An 18273-nucleotide genomic window follows, 5' to 3' on the forward strand; every position below is an offset into this window, starting at 1 on the left:
ATCTGATAAAGCCAGCTATATTTTTTTAATTTTATGTCCTTTGTTATACATGCACTGATAATGGACACTTAAAATTATATTGTTTATTTAATCTTTGTGGAAGAAAAGTAGATTGTGCAACAGGAAGTACATTCAGGAGGAAGTGATTTATATAATTAATAATTCTGCAAATTCATAAGTAGATTGGGAGAAAGGAATACTGTAAAAATACACCCAAAACTTAAACGTATACTTATGAAAACAGACGGTAAAGGTTAAAATAAAGTGGATTATTTAGAGTCATGTAATACAATATTCAAGAAGAGGAAAACTAAAGTTTCAGCTTGATATGTACGAAATCTTGAGATAGTCACATAACTATCATAACTCAATCACCAGACTATGTTGATGTACTAATCCCACTGTTAACACTTGGTTAGAGGTTGTAAACATGTTATTTCTTTCTTGTCTAACTATATTAGATCCAAATACAGATTATTATCTTTTATGGTACTTTAGACTTTAAAAACACTGAACAAATTTTTACAAAATGCTACATGTATGTATTAAAATAAACATAATTTAGAAAAAACTCACCAACAGCTTTTCCAGTGTGAATGTCAAAGGTGAATCCAGGAATATTTCCACATATGGTTTTAAAGTCAGCTTTAAAATATAAACAAAGCAAATGCGCTCTTAAAATTCTCAAACTCCTTCAAAATAACATTTTACATAGTATTACTTTTACTGACAGATATATTTTATATTATTCACAATGAGACATTTTAATTTCAATTATATTTATTTGATAACAATGCCAGCTTCTGCAAGGAGTGAATCTAGGCATACTTTATCATTATTATTATTGCTATTCTTATTATTATCATCATTAACTTTTTACTGCTCTGATATTAGAAGTAAATCATTATAAGATTCAAAATATCTACTTTAGGCATTTATATTCTTTTTATTTGGATATGGAGGGCTTTAAAAATGATCCGATTTAGGTAGATTGAAAAACCAGGTTAGTGTAAAAATTTAAAAAGGGATTAGAATTGCACAAAGGCATAGGCATGCAAAAATAATTTTGTAGTGGTGAAACATGTTAACAGTGAGTAATGAATGAGACATGAATTTTGTCTTTTTTTAACATAAATGTCTATTTGTTGGAATGTGAAATTTGAGGCATTGAAAACAATGCATCGTGGAATAAAATAGAGACTATGAGAGTCACTCCACATAATTCACCAAACTAATAGTCTAATTTTTAAGAAGCATATTTCTTCTAATGCCCACTGCTACACACATGAATAAAACTCTTGAAAACAGTATCAAGTAAACACATACTGCAGACTATACTCCAAGTGCTATCTGGGGAGGGACTTTGTCTACTTCATCCACCAATATTCACCAAGCATCCAGAACATATAGAGAGGCACATCACAGGTGCTCAATTTAATGGCTTCTAACTGCGTGGCAATATGCAAATTGTAATTTGTATACATCATCTCATTTAATCATCACTATAGGGACTTCCCTGGTGGTGCAGTGGTTAAGACTCCATGCTCCCAGTGCAGGGGGGCCAGGTTCGATCCCTGGTCAGGGAGCTAGATCCCACATGCATGCGGCAACTAACAGTTGGTATGCCACAACTAAGGAGCCTGCCTGCTGCAACTAAGACCCAGCGCAACCAAAAATAAATAAATAAATGATCGTCCTTATAACCATATCAATTAGTCACTGTCATCACTGATTTATTATCCTTATTTAGCATATGAGGAATCAGTTTCAGAAAGGATAAATAATCATGGCAGAGCTGTGATTTAAATACAGACCAGTCTATCAAACCTAAGCCCTTTACTTCCTCTCACCTAAAAAAGTAATATTTAATTCCCCAAACCAATGATTTTCAATTTCTAACTGGTGAAGTTTTCAAATTACAGAATTATAAAAATGTTCCTATTTGTTTTTTTGGAACAAAACTAGGGCAAGATAGAGCTAAGAAAATCCACTTGTGCCAAAGCAATCTTAACACATTTTTGACTGGAGATGTATTACGGCCACAGGCATTAGTTTCTGCAAAAATCCCCCAGTCAATAATGTATTAAGAAAGAAGGACAAAGCTGGAGGTATCAAGATCCCTGACTTCAAAGTATACTACAAAGCTACAGTCATCAAAACAGTATGGTGCTGGTACAAAAACAAACACATAAATCAATGGAACAGAATAGAGAGTCCAGAAGTAAACCCACACTTATGTGATCACTTAATTTATGACACAGGAGCCCAGATTATACAGTGGGGAAAACACAGTCTCTTCAATAAATGGTGCTGGGAAAACTATACAGACACTTGCAAAAGATTGAAACTGGCCACTTTCTTACACCATATAAAAAAATAAACTCAGAATACATTAGAGACTTAAATGTAAGACTGGAAACCATAAACTCCTAGTAGAAAACATAAGCAGTATGCTCTTTGACGCTGGTCTTAGCAATATTTTTTTTGAATCTGTCTCCTCAGGCAAGGGAAAGAAAAGCCCTCAGGCAAGGGAAAGAAAAGCAAAAATAAACAAATGGGACTACATCAAACGAAAAACCTTTTGCACAGTGAAGGAAATCATCTACAAAATGAAAAGGCAATCTACTGAATGGGAGAAGATATTTGCAAATGATATATCCAATAAGGGGTTAATATTGAAATATACAAAGAGTGGTCACAACTCAATATAAAAAATACAAACAATCTAGTTAAAAATGGGCAGAGGACTTGAATAGACATTTTTCCAAGGAAGACATACAGATGGCCAACAGACACAAGAAAAGATGCTCTATGTCAGTGATCATCAGGGGAAGGCAAGTCAAAACCACAGTGAGATATCACCTCACACCTGTCAGTATGGCTATTATCAAAAAGACCACACATAACAAGTGTTGGTGAGGATGAGGAGAAAAGGGAATCCTTGTGTACCATTGGTGGGAATGTAAATTGGTGCAGCCACTACGGAAAACAGTATGGAGGTTTCTTAAAAAATTAAAAATAAAAACTGCCATACAATTCAGCAATTCCACCTCTGAGTATTTACGTGAAGAAAACAAAACAGTAACTCAAAAAGATATATACACTTTTATGTTCTCTGTAGTATTATTTACAATAGCCAAGATATGGAAGCAACCTAAGTGTCCACTGATGGATGATGTGATAAACAAGATGTGATATATTGTATGTATATATACACACACACATATATATACACAATGGAATATTACTCAGCCATAATAATGAATGAAATCTTGCCACTTTCAACAACATAGATGAATCTAGAGGGCATTTTGCTACGTGAAATAAGTGAGACCAAGAAAGACAAGCAATGTATGACTTCACTTATATGTGGAATCTAAAAAACAAAACAAATGAACAAAACAAAACAGAAACAGAATCGTAGTTATAAAGAAAAACTGGTGGTCATCAGAGGGGAAGGGAGTTGGGGGTTGGGCAAAATAGACGTGAGGGATTAAGAGGTACAGATTTCCAGCTATAAAATAAATAAGTCACAGGAAAGTAATGTATCCATAAGGAATGGTCAATAAAATTGCAATAACTTTGCATGGGGACATATGGTTACTAGACTTATTGTAGAGATCAATCCATAATGTATATAAATGTCAAATCACTATGTTGTAATCCTGAAAATAATATTGTATATTAATTATACTTCAATTAAAAAAAAAAGAAAAAAGAGAAAATCCATTTGCCCACTGAATTTGAGCCACTGAGAAAGGCCCCATATGTCACTTTTCACCATGTCTCTCCTTAGTTTCATCATGTTAAATGAAACATTTTAATAAATATACCCTAAGTAATACTGTATTTGGTAACAAACGCATAACCATTGTTTCTTATTTGTCCTATTGGTTCAACTCTTAGTATCTACAACTATTAAGAGTGATCCCTTCTCAGGTCATAAAAGAACCTGAGTGGGCAACAATTTTAAGACGATTTTTTTGCTCTTGTCTGTATTACCGTTCAGTTTTTCTTTCAAAAGAATCTGTGCTTGGAGAAAAATTTTACTGTGTAAAGACCAGCTCTCTTTTCTGCCTAAAAATTTCAGGTAAGTTTGAGGGAAATGATGCATAAGGAAAACTTTGACACTACATTGCTTTTATGTTAAGTTTGCTCATCAAATCCATTTTTTGCATATTTTCCAAGGTTGAACTAAAAAGATACTTACTGAGCTTGCTGGACTTTAAATGACCACAAATTTTCAAATCAAAATGACACCTTCTAAATATAGCACGATGACACACAATAGTTTCTCAATAAATACTTGTTTTATGAATAAAAGAATAATTAAGCAGCATGGTTTAAGATAATGAGTTTAAATGGACTAGCGTTATAAATTTTAATTTCAGCATTGGGGCTTATTTTCAGGATCCAGACTCCTACTCAACAGACATCTCAGGAATTAGTGTTTGAATCCCAAAGAGGGCTGCTTGAGAAACCGAGCCATATGACCTCTTGGGTATTTTCAGAACGGAGTGTGTCTGCTTTCCATACTTTTAGTACTTTTTGCTTTTCCTCTACTGTTACATGTATACCTGTGTCACTGACTCGGCCTGCAGCAGAAGCAGGAGCTGTGTGCTTACCCGTTCCTGGCGTTGGGCACGGTTCACAAGGTTTGTTCCAGGCTTTGCCCACATTGTATGTGCAGCAGCACATCCTCTTTGTCACATTAAAAGGCAACTCATTCTCACAAGTGGTTCCATTATAGCTTCGGTAGCAGAAGCTTTTTCTCATGTCTACATAGAGAAAAACAAGTAAGCCAACCGAGCCTATCAGCAAGCAGCTAATAGCAAACCCCACACACCTGGACACACCAAACTTCCTCGATTAACTCTGAAAATTTTCACGGTCGTTTGGAGGTATCTTTAAATAATTCCTTAAGCTGAACACAAATCATTTTTAGATAAGCATCTTTCCTGTTTTTAAATAAGGGGTTTCATTTACAATTTTCTTGGGGGGACAAAGTTAATAGATACTTCTCTATTCAAATGTATTTAATTTAAAAAGCATTACATGTTAAGTTTTAAATGTTCTCTTATTCATAAAATAATGTTCACTTTACATGAATGGAAAATAAAAATTATTTAAGAATATATATTTACAATATTTGATGAAATTTTCTACCTGACTCATGCTTTGTAACATGCAACTACGTAGCCAAAGTTCAAAAATATGATACAGACCCAGAAGTTTATAATAAGACTTTGAAATACTTCACTATTCATAAAGATTTAACTTCCAAACTTTCTGAATAATAATTCTGAGATGTAAGTATGTGAGAGATAACTGTTGGCCAGGACGCCAGCAACTGTGACCTAATCAATCTCAGAGACCTTTACCTACCCATACAGTTGTGGCCTCCATTGACCTGCATGTATTCAGGTGGGCAAATGCAGGTGTAATTTCCCAGGGTGTTGTAGCAAGTCCCAGGTCCACACACACCAGGATGTGCAAAACACTCATCAATATCTAGAGGATGCAAGAATATCCATTAATTAGTAAATATTTTCCCCATGAATTTATATCACTTAAACTACTGAACAAAGCATATGGCTGATTCCCCAATTTCATATTTTTATAGAATTTATCTTATTTTTATAAAATTTAGAATTTAAAGCAATTACATAGGAAATGCCCCCAAATATGCATTTACATGATATAAGATATGTCCTTCTTCTGAAGAATAAAAACCTAACATTCAAAAATAAAGATAATCAAAATAAACTATTCCAAAGTGGCAAAAAATAAATGGCACCTATACTTTTTAATTGAAATTTCATATTCTTCAAATGGAATTGCTTTAAAGCTACTTTACTCTTATGTCATTGAAAACCAAATTTTAGTGTCAACTTTAAACTGAATGCAGTTAGGAAAGCATTTTTCTTGATAGCTCCTTTCAAATTAGCACCCATTCAGAGATGCTAGAAGTAGCACAGCTGCTGGGTATTCTCCTTATTAAATCATATTTCTTCCAGATGCATTTATCTAACATGTTCCAAAAGAAAGGTTATAATGGAAACAATTACATTACATGTTTAATGTTCATTTTTTAGAAGCATGCATTCATTCATTCCATAAATAAATACTGAGATTCTACTGTAAGCTAGAACTTGCAGCTATAAAGATGAAATAAATGTGGACCTTGCTTCAAGAAGCTCCCAGTCTAGTGGGGAGACAGGCCTCTAAAAGGATGATTACACCACCACGTGAGAAGTTGGGGATGGAACCAAGAAAGGCATCTGCATAACCTCTGAACAGCTTCATACTATGTTGTCCAACATTTAAAAGTTACTGAAAATATTAGTCTAATGGTTGCATTTCAACTTACCTATTTTGCTATATAAAATATAATTTATTGGTATTTGAACTAATAACTTATGTTGATACTGAATGTTTTCATACTATTCCAGCTTCCCCCACTTATTACCAACCCATTTACTCAGAGAAAAATAATGGTAAATTGTGGCAAATAATCTGTAAATTAATTTATCTATCATCATACAACTTAGCAGCATTGATAGGAAAAGAAAAAAGCTATGAACCAGTCTCAACATATCCTTTGATAAAATTTGAAGATGGACCCTTTTCTCCAGGCCTGACCAGTAATTTTGTTTTAAATAGCACTAGTAATTCTTAGGTATAAATTTATCTCACCTTCACAGATGCGGGTTTCCTCACTGAGGTAGTAGCCTTGAGGGCACTCACACTGGAAGCTCCCGAAAGTGTTGATACAGTTTCCACCCTGGCAGAGACCTGGTAACTCCTGGCATTCATCAATATCTGCAAAAGGGGAGACAGCTCAGATACCATCATGAAAGACCAGAGTTACTCTGAGAGCTTTCAAATGTGTGATACTGTAAGACCTGCAGACTTCCACACATCCAAGTGAATGCACGCTTAGATGGGAGGTTTATTCTGACCATGAACTTTCTTGACTTTGTCATGGAACTTTGCTATAATCTGAGAAGAGTAATTACAGCAAGCTGAGGGTGATTCAAGTTGGGGATAATAAAATAAATATAATAATAATAAAAAGAGTTTCTCTGCAGAACAATCACACATCAGGTCACTGCAATAGGTCAAATCTTTCTGATTTACAAATGGTTATTCAGCAGACTGGTAATTGTCCATCTGTAATTTTGCAAAATAATCTTGTTGGGACTGTTCCACACCAACTTTTCTACCAGATTTTCTCTAAAGTAAGTTCTTTACCTTGTTTAAATCTGGTTGACAATTAGAGGTACGCTCACCTTCTAAGATGATTGTGATGGGGTTAGGTCTGAAGCCTTCACCTCCAGGACACAAAGTGTAATATTCAGCTGCAAAACAATGGAAAAAAAGAAATTTGATACCTGTGTGCAAGAGGCTGACAGTGAATTAGCACTTAACAACTGCCAGGCTCAAAGCACACATCCTAAAGGGTGTATCTACATTTTCCTTAGTGCCTTTTCAAATACATTATCTTTAAAAGTACATTACATTTTACTTGAAGTAAGATCATTACTTCATAAATTATATACAAAGTAGAATAACAAAACCCATTTGCTTTTCATTAAAGAAAAAAATTATTTTCAGACAATTTATATCACAACCTTTTTGGGTAGTAAATAAAAACTAAAAGACTCAACAATTCAAAAGTTTCACCTATGTTCATATCAGGACATACATTTCAATTTAAGGCATCATATGACTGGACTTGAGGAATACAACTCATCTATGACCCTGAACTAAAACAACTGTGGAAAAGAAGCAGGAATGGCCTTTATCTGTGACACCAGGGAGAATTGATATTATCATCATTCATATTGGATTGTGGTTCAAAACCGTTTTTTCTTTTTAGCATTATCAAGAAAAACAGTGAGAAGAGAGGAATTCAGATTCCTTTTATATGACACACTCTTGGCTGGTTTCAGCACAGTCGTGGAAAGTAGTCCAGATTCAAAGTTCTGACCCTCACTACCTCCCTCACCCCCTAGCAGCAGAAGAAAAGGGCAGCTAGCCCTCAGCTACCAGCGTTTCCTTCCTCTTCTTCCGTCCCATACTCACTGCTGTTGACGGGGGGGCAGGTCTCGCAGGGGTTCCCCCAGGCCTTCCCCAGAGAGCAGCAGCAGGACGAGCGGCTGACGCCCACCCCGATCTCAGTGTTGCAGGAGAGACTCCCGTCGCCCCGAGGACCGAACTTCAGGTAACAGTTGCCCACGCGATTGTCTGCAGGGCAACACAAGAGCTTAAAATTGTCCTTATTAGAGTAAGAATGCCTTTTTGGGAGAATGGTCACTCAAATGATGAAATTCAGATTCTGTACATTAATCCCCAGAACAGAATAATCTCTTGCTTTAAACTTTTTCAAGACTGAGTTGCAGGAATTAAATAAATCACACTTTTCTACGTCTAGACATCCCTATAGATCATGGACTAAACAAGATAGTAAGCAATTACTCATCTGGGACATTCTGGACCTTTAATAATATGATTGCAGAAAATGTTTCCTATAATCAATCTATAGTATGAGTTTATCAATAAAGGGAGTGAAATCCAATATAAGTTAATTTAAAGCAACGTATCCTATCACTGAAATATTGATAACGCCATCTCCTTCCTCTCCTCCCCATAATCTCCATTCTCCCACAGTTTAGTTTCAACTTGCACATTGAGTTTTGCAGGTTTTGGGAAAGCCAGTCTGTAACAACTTTAGGGAGGCTACTTAAGAGATCAATGAATCTCAGACTTTGTCTTGTCTCTATCTATAATTACCATCTAGATCACCTCATTAGTTCCATGACTTTAAATACTATCAAATTTGTGGTTCCATCTTTCACCTCTCCCCTGAACTCAGATCTTTCTGCCATGTGCCTAGTATTTGATTTCTCCTCTTAGATGTCTAAGGTATTTTAGAGTTAACACGTCTAAAATAAAACACTTGATACGCTTTCCCGCACATACGAAACCTGCTCCAATCCTCTCCCAGGCTTCTGCGTTTTCAATAAACAGAAACTCCAATTTTTTAATTGCTCAGGCCCTATACCTTGCAGTCAAACTTTGAATCCTTACTATCATGCCTTATTCAATCCAGTAATAAGGTCTGTCAACACCATTTTCAAAATATATCTGGAATCTGATGACTTACTACTGCTTCCAAATCACTACAACCCGAGTTCAAGCCACCATCATCCCTCACCTGGACTATTGCAATTGTTTCCTAACTCATCTCTGGACCCAACTATAGTCTATTTTTCCCACCATAGCGGGAGTCATCCTTCAGAAGCACTACCTTAGGTCGGGCCACTCCCAGTGATGTCCCACCTCAATCAGAGTAAAATCCAAAGTCCTTATTTCAGTCTATCAGGTAGTTTTCATCTCCAGCTGCACATTATAATCACTTGGGCAGCTTTTTATTATTTTACTTTTCTCATTTTTTTTTTTTTTTTGGTTTTGTTTTTGTTGCTGAATCTCAGGTGCAGACAGAGGTGTTAACTCATGGTTCTGCTCTTACTAGGCCTGTATTCATTCATCCTTCCTTCCTCCTTCCCTCCCATTCTCTCTCTTTTATCCCTGCTCTCCATTCTCATTCCTCATTCCCTACCCAACCATATGAATGTGTTTAATATTATTTTTTTGGTCTGTGCTCCTGCAAAATTAGTGGTTTTGTTTTCATGTGCACATTTTAAATTTCTATAAATGGTATTTTGTCGTATACCTCATTCCATCTTTATAACATCCAATCCGTCAACTCCACAGTATTCAACTGCAATTCTTTTTCAATCTATCCACTCTCCAAATATGGCTTCTAAATTCTTGCCACTGAAGATAATGAGGCACTGAATATTTTTCCTTATGTTTCCGTATGGGACTGTAAGTTACTTTATTTGATATCTAAAGCCCACAGAGTTTGCATATTCTTAGCCCTTGGTAACAGGAAAAATAGTCCTTGTTATCTGCCATAGGCATCCAGTGAGCCTTTTAAATTTTTTATATTTGTAAGTCATTTTGAAAATAATTTGCAGAAGAAAAAGGCACAAACAACCTTACTAGAAATTTTAATGGGAATTTAATCATAGCTAACTCAAATTTTATTCCATATTTTCTTGGTTTTGAAAAATATATACCTGAAACGGTCCTATAAATGCCATTAACTGCTTGCCTGTCAGCTGTCATGCATAAACCTGAAACATATTCATTTTGTAAAACTGATTCCACATTTCAAACACATCCGTCCTGGCCAATGTACTGGACAGGGGGCCAGGCCACTCGAAACACTGCTTCAGCTCTGCCGTTTGCAAGCTCTGAGACCTTGAACAAATGACTGCACCTCTAGGGCCCTGGTTCCCAAGTCTGTGAGAGGAGGTGGTGGGAGCAGATGTCTCAAAAATTCCTGTTTCAAAATATGACTTGGAAGATAAGCAGGATAAAAGTGACCATATATTTTGGTAATCTAGAGTTTCTTAAGGTAAAGGACTACTATTTTGTTCTCAAGTTAACTGTAGTAAGTGGTCATCACAAGAAAGTATGAGTATTTAACTCTATGTACTTCTATTCATTTGTTTCATATAGCTTTCGCTTACCAACACAACCCACACCGGTGGGGTTCAGCTGGAAATCGGGTGGACAGTTACACTCATAGCGACCAGGAGTGTTGACACATAGGCCGTTCACACAGTTTATCGGATCTGCACATTCATCAATATCTAGGAAAAACATTTAAATGCCCACATTAACATCTTTACTTTCCTTGTGCATACTGCTGTTCCAAAGAATTTGGTGGAAATTTTGCAAGTCAGTAGACTAAAAATCTTTAGGAGGGACTCAGAACAATGAAATAAAAATGCAATACTTGTATACACCTAAAGCAGTTTCCATAGATCAGTCACACAGTATTCATGATGATATCATTTAATACCCTTAATAAATAAATTATAATGAAACATTGCAATTCTGAAGAAAAACATTTTATCACTGTTTGCTTAATTAAACTTAAACATATGTATTATATATTTGTACATATATGTGGACATCATAAATATATACAAAGAAATATTTTACTAATTTCGTGTTGGATATTTAATATTAAGTTGTTTATATTACAATGGATCAATTCCATAGTTAAAAATAAATGTATCAGCCAAGGGGGAAAGGGGTGGGGTGTGAGGAATTGGGAGACTGGGATTGACACATATACATTATTGACACTATGTATAAAATAGACAACCGACGGGAACATGCTGTATAGCACAGGGAACTCTACCTAATGCACTGTGGTAACCTAAACGGGAGGGAAGTCCAAAAGGGAGGGGATATCTGTCTGTGTATGGCTGATTCATTTTGTTGTGTAGTGGAGGCTAACACAACATCGTAAGCAACCATACTCCAATAAAAATTAATGAAAAAATAATAAAACAGTAAATGTATCAGAATGTAATTTTCTTTTTCAAAAAAATGCATAGCCCAAGGCATAGCAGGCTAAGCAGAAATCTGAGGAACTTCTATATCTAGCACAAAATGTTCATTTCAACTAATAAGAACACAATTAGGCCCTTAACTGGTCATACCTGTACAGTTCCCTCCGGTTCTGTCCAGTTCGTAACCATCATCACAGATACAATGAAACATTCCAGGCAAATTATTACATGTTCCAAAGACACAAATATTTTGGAAGGAGCATTCATCGATATCTGGAGATAAAAAAAAATAGTAATCTCTTGATTACAAAGACATTTAGATTTACTGTATGACATTAATAAATTATTCTATCTCCTCAGATGTTTTTATGCAGCAAAAGATTTTCTTTTTCTTTGACCAGGGATGTCACGTAAATGGCAAGCAACTAATGTTCATATGGGGCAGAAATATGAAAGAATATTATCTTATTTTATTGACAGTATTTTACTGTCTTGGGCTGTAAAATACTTAAGAAAAAAATTGGCCTAGGGCATAAAAACTTTTTAGAAATTAAATATGAATGTGTTAAAGGAATAAGATTGTAAAAAATTAAAGATAAAAACAAATTCAAAGATTCTAAGAATTAAGTGAAAACAGCAGATGTTTTATAAACATCTATAACATACAAAATATACAACATAAATATTTTAAATATTAAATATATCTTTTAAATTATTTAAGTTTAATTTTTTTAAACTTCTTTTTTTATTATATTATGTAATCTGATCTGTTATAATAAAATCAGTTATAAACAGGGAAAGAAGTTTTTTCCCAGTAGTGTGTAATAAGATCATCCATTGCCCCACATTCCTCCAAATCTCATTAAGATATCTCTATTGGACTGAAATCATAAATTCAGTTTATGAAAGTCTTCCATGAAGCTTTAACTCAAAATAAACAAGAAGTTATTACTCCTCCCTCATTCATACGAAAGTGAAGGCATAGTGTGCCTGTACAGCTGTAGAAGTAATCTGTATTTCTACTCATAGGAAGAGGATGGACATTTTTGTACACAAATTACCGCATATTCTGAGAATGCAGACCAGGCATGCCATTTTAGGCTAGACTAGACAAGTCATTCTAAAATGCTGTCTTGAGACAGTTATATCTTAAGTATAAACAGGTCTGTTGGTCATTCATGATTGTCAAAATAAAGCATTTCAACTATCTTATATTTAAAGTATGGTTCAAATTGTTTCTAGAGGTTCAATTGATATGTAAAGTTGTCTTTACTTGTGTTGGGGCAATAAACAAAGTTATTCTTTTTATATAAATCAGTAAAGACTCATTGTTAGTTTATAATTGAGTTGTGTTAATCTATAAATTGAAATGGAATTGTATTATCAGCCTTCTGCGTATGCATTTTACTTTTAAGTGAACTTTATTAGAAATAACTTCCACTTAAATAACATAAAAGTTGCATGGAATAAGGTATTTTAAGAGAATACTGTCTTGTTTTTATAAAATTGATGCATATTCAGAAATTTGAACAATACAGAAAAGTGGCGATAGGAAACAGAAAAGATAGGAAACACAGAAAATAAGATAGCAAGAACAAAAATCACTCAAAAACGCTTCTATCCAGAATTATCATTGTAATTGTATGAACACCATTCCAAATATTGATATTTCTCAATGCATATTCACAGAGAGTAAAGCTGAAACAATTTCCACGCATCAGATCAATTTTTCATTATCTCAGTATCTTCTAAAATGCTTTCTAATGTTAAGAATTGATGAAAACACTAAAACTGTATCATCTTTTGGCTTTATGTTAAAATTCAAACACAATTTTAAGACAGTATTAATGGATTCTATACAATGATGATTAACAATTAACATCCATATATGCTTCCAACTCATTTTTGTTATTCATATTATTTTCACTTTTTAAATGTTCATGGCATTTACCATAATCTCTACAGTACTTAGTACTAATTCTTTAAAGGAATCAATAATGTTTTTATTGTCACTTCTCCATTTATTTCTTGATTGGCTGTTTTTCATTGCTGATAAGTTGTGTGTTTCTTTTGTTTTTGTTTTTGTTTTTTTTTTTTGCCCAAGACAAGAAGGGACAGCCCACAGGTAGTTTCTTTCTGAATTATTTCACTTGTCAGGATATGTCTATTGTCTTTTTTTTTTTTATAAATTTATTTATTTTATTTATTTATTTTTGACTGCATTGGGTCTTTGTTGCTGCGTGCAGGCTTTCTCTAGTTGCGGTGAGCAGGGGTTACTCTTTGTTGCGGTCTCATTGTGGTGGCCTCTCTTGTTGCGGAGCACGGGCTCTAGGCACGAGGGCTTCAGTAGTTGTGGCACGCGGGCTTCAGTAGTTGTGGCGCGCAGGCTTCAGTAGTTGTGGCGCGTGGGCTCTAGAGTACAGGCTCAGTTGCTGGTGCAACTGGCTGAGTTGCTCCTCGGCATGCCAGATCTTCCCGGACCAGGGCTCGAACCCGTGTTCCCTGCACTGGCAGGAGGATTCTTAACCACTGCGCCACCAGGGAAGCCCTGTCTATTGTCTTTATAATTAACTAACTCTGAGGTATAACATTCTTGTCACATGTGTCCTTATAACTGTGAGGGCAGCATTCTAATGTGTGTTGGTACTGAATGTTTGTTTTGCTCATGACTTGCCTTTTCTATCTGCAGTTTGAAGAATCTCTGTTACTTAAGTTGACAAATTCAATAAGGTTAAATAAAAATGATTTACTTCTTCCTGTATATTCAGTTCCTTCTTCTATTTCAGGAAAATGTTTGGTTGTTTAATACTTTTTTTCTATTCAATTTTTAGGGACTCTTCACTTCAGAAACACCCATTATACTTAAGTTTATGGTCTTTGTCTTTTCTCTAATAGTGTTAATTTATCCTCCCCCCCTTTTTTTTCACTGTGATTTTCTCACGTCCATTCTCTATGGTAGTAATTACATTTTCATCTCCTCTGTTCTTTGCTGTGTCTATTTAATTGTTCTCTTATTTTGCTGCATTGGTCCACATTTTTTGTTTCCCTTAACTCTGCAATATCTCTTTTTGTCTTTTTTTCTGTTTTTATAATCACTTTGAACTTGTTCAATCATGTTTTTATTAAGGTTATCTGTGGTACAATATACCTATGCGAAATTTGCTCTTGTTCCTTGAGGAGTTTTCCTCTACTCTGGATTGATTATTTATCTGTTTTTTGTATGCTTTTCTATTGTTGTTGCTTCCATAGAACACCTGCAACAGTTGCCATTGTTTCAGTTTGTTTACACAGTACTTGGTCAGCTCTTTCAAGAGTTTTATATACAGTTGATGCTTGAACAACATACATTTGAACTGTGCAGATCCACTTATACATGGATTTTTTTCAGTAGTAAATACTACAGTGTATGTAGTACAACTACACTATCTGCAGTTGGTTAAATGTGTGGACATGGAACCGCGAATGCAGAGAACTGTGAACACTGAGGGCCGATTACAAGTTATACACAGATTTCCCCCCATGCTGAGGGTAGGGGTCCCTAGCCCCCACGTTATTCAAGTGTCAACTGTACTCTTATACAGTTTAGATGGAGCTTCTCAACATGCTCCCTTCTCTTTTGATTTGGGCTTTCTTTGGAAGACAGCTTGGGGTATGGGTTTCATTATAGCTTCTATTCTGTGGCCCAGAGTTTCATAAGGTGGGGGAAGAGGAGAAATACGGATGGGAGGACCTCCACTGGGCTCTGTGGGCTCTTTGTTGGTGAACCTGGCCCCTGCTCTCTCTTCGGAAATCATACTATTTAGTGCTCTGTGTCTGGGTTTACTCCATCTGATGGAGTCCTAACCTGTCCCTGAGGAGGTTCTTGCAGGTTCTGTACTTTCCCATTTTGGTGACGAATACTGGGAAATGGCCAACTCCAGCAGTTTTTTAAATTCTATAGAAATTCTGAGAATTTATGATTAGAGGTAGATGCTGAGTGGAAAATGTTGATTAGAGGATCAATTCAAAGGGGCATCAATTTATAATAAGATGGGAAAATATCAAGGAATTAAAGTAATAAATTCAGGCTAAACTGTCTAGATGTGCCAGATCTCATAGAAAGAGAGAAGACAAAACCAAGGAGAAACAGGCAGAACCATGGAATTACATTTTGGGGATCTCAAAATTTGGCATCTGGTTAAATGGAGCACAGGGTGAGCTACATGTGTGCCACTCTCAGATGCCCTGGCAACTGGGATTTCTCTCCATGGAAACAACATATTTTGGGAAAGCCAACATGAGAAGGAAGTACAGTAAACAGAAACTATTTGGCATCACCTTGAGGGAGGTTCTGGGAGAAGTTTTGGAAGACCCCTAGGCCACAAATAATGGAACAGAATTATGAAAGGGAAATGCTGTCTTATGTATAAAGGATTAATTTTGAAATTTTATGTTGGCAAAAGTGTCTGGCTACTGCTAACTTGTCCCTTTTCCCACCAATTCTTCTCAAGCTGACGTGGGTAATAAATCATGTAATTCCATAAACACATTGACTCACAGTTTCTACTAATTGACTTCAATGCTTAGAAGGAACCAGGACTAGGAAAAAAATAAAGCTCATTCTACAGTTGCCTTGTATAAAATGGTTTAGATTCTGCCCAACCTAGCAGGTCAAAGTAGAAGCATGAATACTTTGTTTCTAATATCATCTTCCCGGAGACTCCTATTCATCCTCTCGTTCTGATTCTCTCCAAATTGGTAGATATTTATGGAAATTTCCATGATCTTTAATGGTAGATATTTATGGAAATCTCCATGATCTTTTAGGCACACTTTCTTTCTTCAGTGACACTTCTGGTGGTGGGGCAGAGTCAGGCTCTACTCCAAGCTACCCCAGATTGTATAAGTTTTGTTTGGTTGATGCTGGTGAAGTGTGTGAGTGTGTGTGTGTGTGTGTGTGTGTGTGTGTGTGTGTGCACGCACGCGCTGGCATTTACTATTTCTGTTCGTTTGATTAGATACTCATGTAGGGAAGGCCTGTAATCTGGTTTCATTTTATAATCTTTGCTAGCAGTTAGCCTGAGTTTTTTTTTTAAGGTTTTCTATGAATCACTAATTTTGTTAAAACCTTATGGCATATGAATTGTTTTCAATCCTCTTCCTTTATTTACATTTTCATGTACTCTTATGAACACAATGATGGCCCAAACTCTATGTAATGTGAATTGAGTCTCTAACGTAAAAGAAAATCCAAATTCTTTTTCTTGGAAAGATATCACACTAGTCACGAAGTCCCATTTCTAGGAAAGGGGGTGATGTCATAACTTAGAGGCAGGAGACATGACTATTAAGCAAAAGGTGCAGCTCTTGATGAGTCCCTGAAGAGGACTTCCAGTCCCAGACAGACACACAGTTGACTAAAGCATAAAGGTAATGCCAAAAATGAGCTACTTAGATTTTGATAAACACATTAAATAGCAGTGATTTAGGTACACAATATATTTTAAAAGCTGAACAGTTTATCCACATTTCATTCATTTAGTGATAAAAAAAGAAATAGTTAAAAAAAAAAAACCGAATAAGCCGAAGTTCCAACTCTTGGCTCTTGGCCAGGAAAACTTCGTAAGAGATGAAAGCCACCTTCATCATTATTCATTCGGCAAAATAATCCATGCTTAAAACAAATGACTTTTATGTGTGCAGCATGTGCTGTGTATTCTGCTTCCAGGTGGAGCCTGTTCAGCCCTTTTTGTGGTTTCATTTGCTGTAGTTGATCCAACTTGGAAATGAGTTGGAATCCTGGTGACCCACCTTGGCAGGATCTGCTGTCTGAGGCTGGAGTGAAGCCCATCTCACACTCGCAGCGATATGCACCCGGGACGTTGAGGCATTGTCCATTCTCACAGAGATTTATGTTTTCTGCACACTCATCAACATCTGTTGAAGGAGCAAATTACATCTCTATTAAGTTCCAAATCTCATGACATTTTTTTCTTTGCTCTATAACTAAACCAGTCTCACTGGCTTGAGTTAGTGCTCATTAACATCAAACAACAATTATCCATATACACCTAAATAAGGGTATACAACTTGACAGTAGAGCTGTTTATGCCCAAACATTCAATTCCATTATGATAAACAGGAGGAACGAGGTGTCTCTCACATCTGTCTCAGTTCTCTTTAATGCTAATTTGATGCATCTGTGTTACACCAACATCATTTAGATATAACCAAGAACATTGCAATTCATCTTAAAATGGCGTTAATTCATTTGAAAACATTACAGTATTAAAATGAACAACTTTTTCACTAGTTCAAGTATTTTTAAGCAAGTAAGGGACACTCTATGGGAGTGAGGAAAGTTTCTTTCATGCCATTACAATCTCATTAGAATATTCTTATTTTAATTACACAAATGAGTATTATTCATAGAACTTAAAGACAATTTCTTTGATTCTATCAAACGGAAAAAGGGGGGAAGGGCGGAAACCAATATTTATTGAGGGCCTAACATTTGCCAGGGAGTGTGCTAGCTGCCTGACATTCATGTTTTCACTTAGTTCACCAACCCTGTGAGGTTTAGAAGAGGAAGAACCCGAGGCTAAGAGGAGGCGACTGATGCCTGGGAGTCACAGTGATCTAATCTGCAGCTGAGCCAGGGTCTAGGTCCAGCTGTGTCTGATACCAAGGCCATGCCCCTGCCCTCACACCACGGTGCAAAGACATGCTAAGAAAGATGGCAGTACCCGAGGTTTAAAAGTAAGGAAGCTTTACAACTGAATAAACATGTTTTCTTAAAGAGGCATTAGAAAACTGTAAGTCTGTGTTTTTGATGTCAATAATTAGAAAAAAACTC

At 35.8% G+C, this 18273-nt stretch overlaps 1 protein-coding gene across 1 annotated transcript in view; it reads right to left on the bottom strand.

The window, feature by feature from the left end:
* Positions 1 to 18273, bottom strand: part of FBN2 (fibrillin 2) — a 224140-nt gene that overhangs the window by 36861 nt on the left and 169006 nt on the right. Inside the window, exons 34-42 of the mRNA XM_082380764.1 lie at positions 17229 to 17354; positions 11589 to 11711; positions 10605 to 10727; positions 8089 to 8250; positions 7293 to 7361; positions 6697 to 6822; positions 5386 to 5511; positions 4626 to 4778; positions 577 to 645 (exon numbers count right to left, since the gene is read on the bottom strand). Of these exons, the coding sequence (XP_082236890.1) occupies positions 577 to 645; positions 4626 to 4778; positions 5386 to 5511; positions 6697 to 6822; positions 7293 to 7361; positions 8089 to 8250; positions 10605 to 10727; positions 11589 to 11711; positions 17229 to 17354 (1077 nt within the window). The remainder of the gene's footprint in view (positions 1 to 576; positions 646 to 4625; positions 4779 to 5385; positions 5512 to 6696; positions 6823 to 7292; positions 7362 to 8088; positions 8251 to 10604; positions 10728 to 11588; positions 11712 to 17228; positions 17355 to 18273) is intronic.

This window comes from Balaenoptera borealis, assembly GCF_965194805.1.
Source record: "Balaenoptera borealis genome assembly, chromosome: 2".
In the NCBI taxonomy this organism is placed as follows: domain Eukaryota; kingdom Metazoa; phylum Chordata; class Mammalia; order Artiodactyla; family Balaenopteridae; genus Balaenoptera; species Balaenoptera borealis.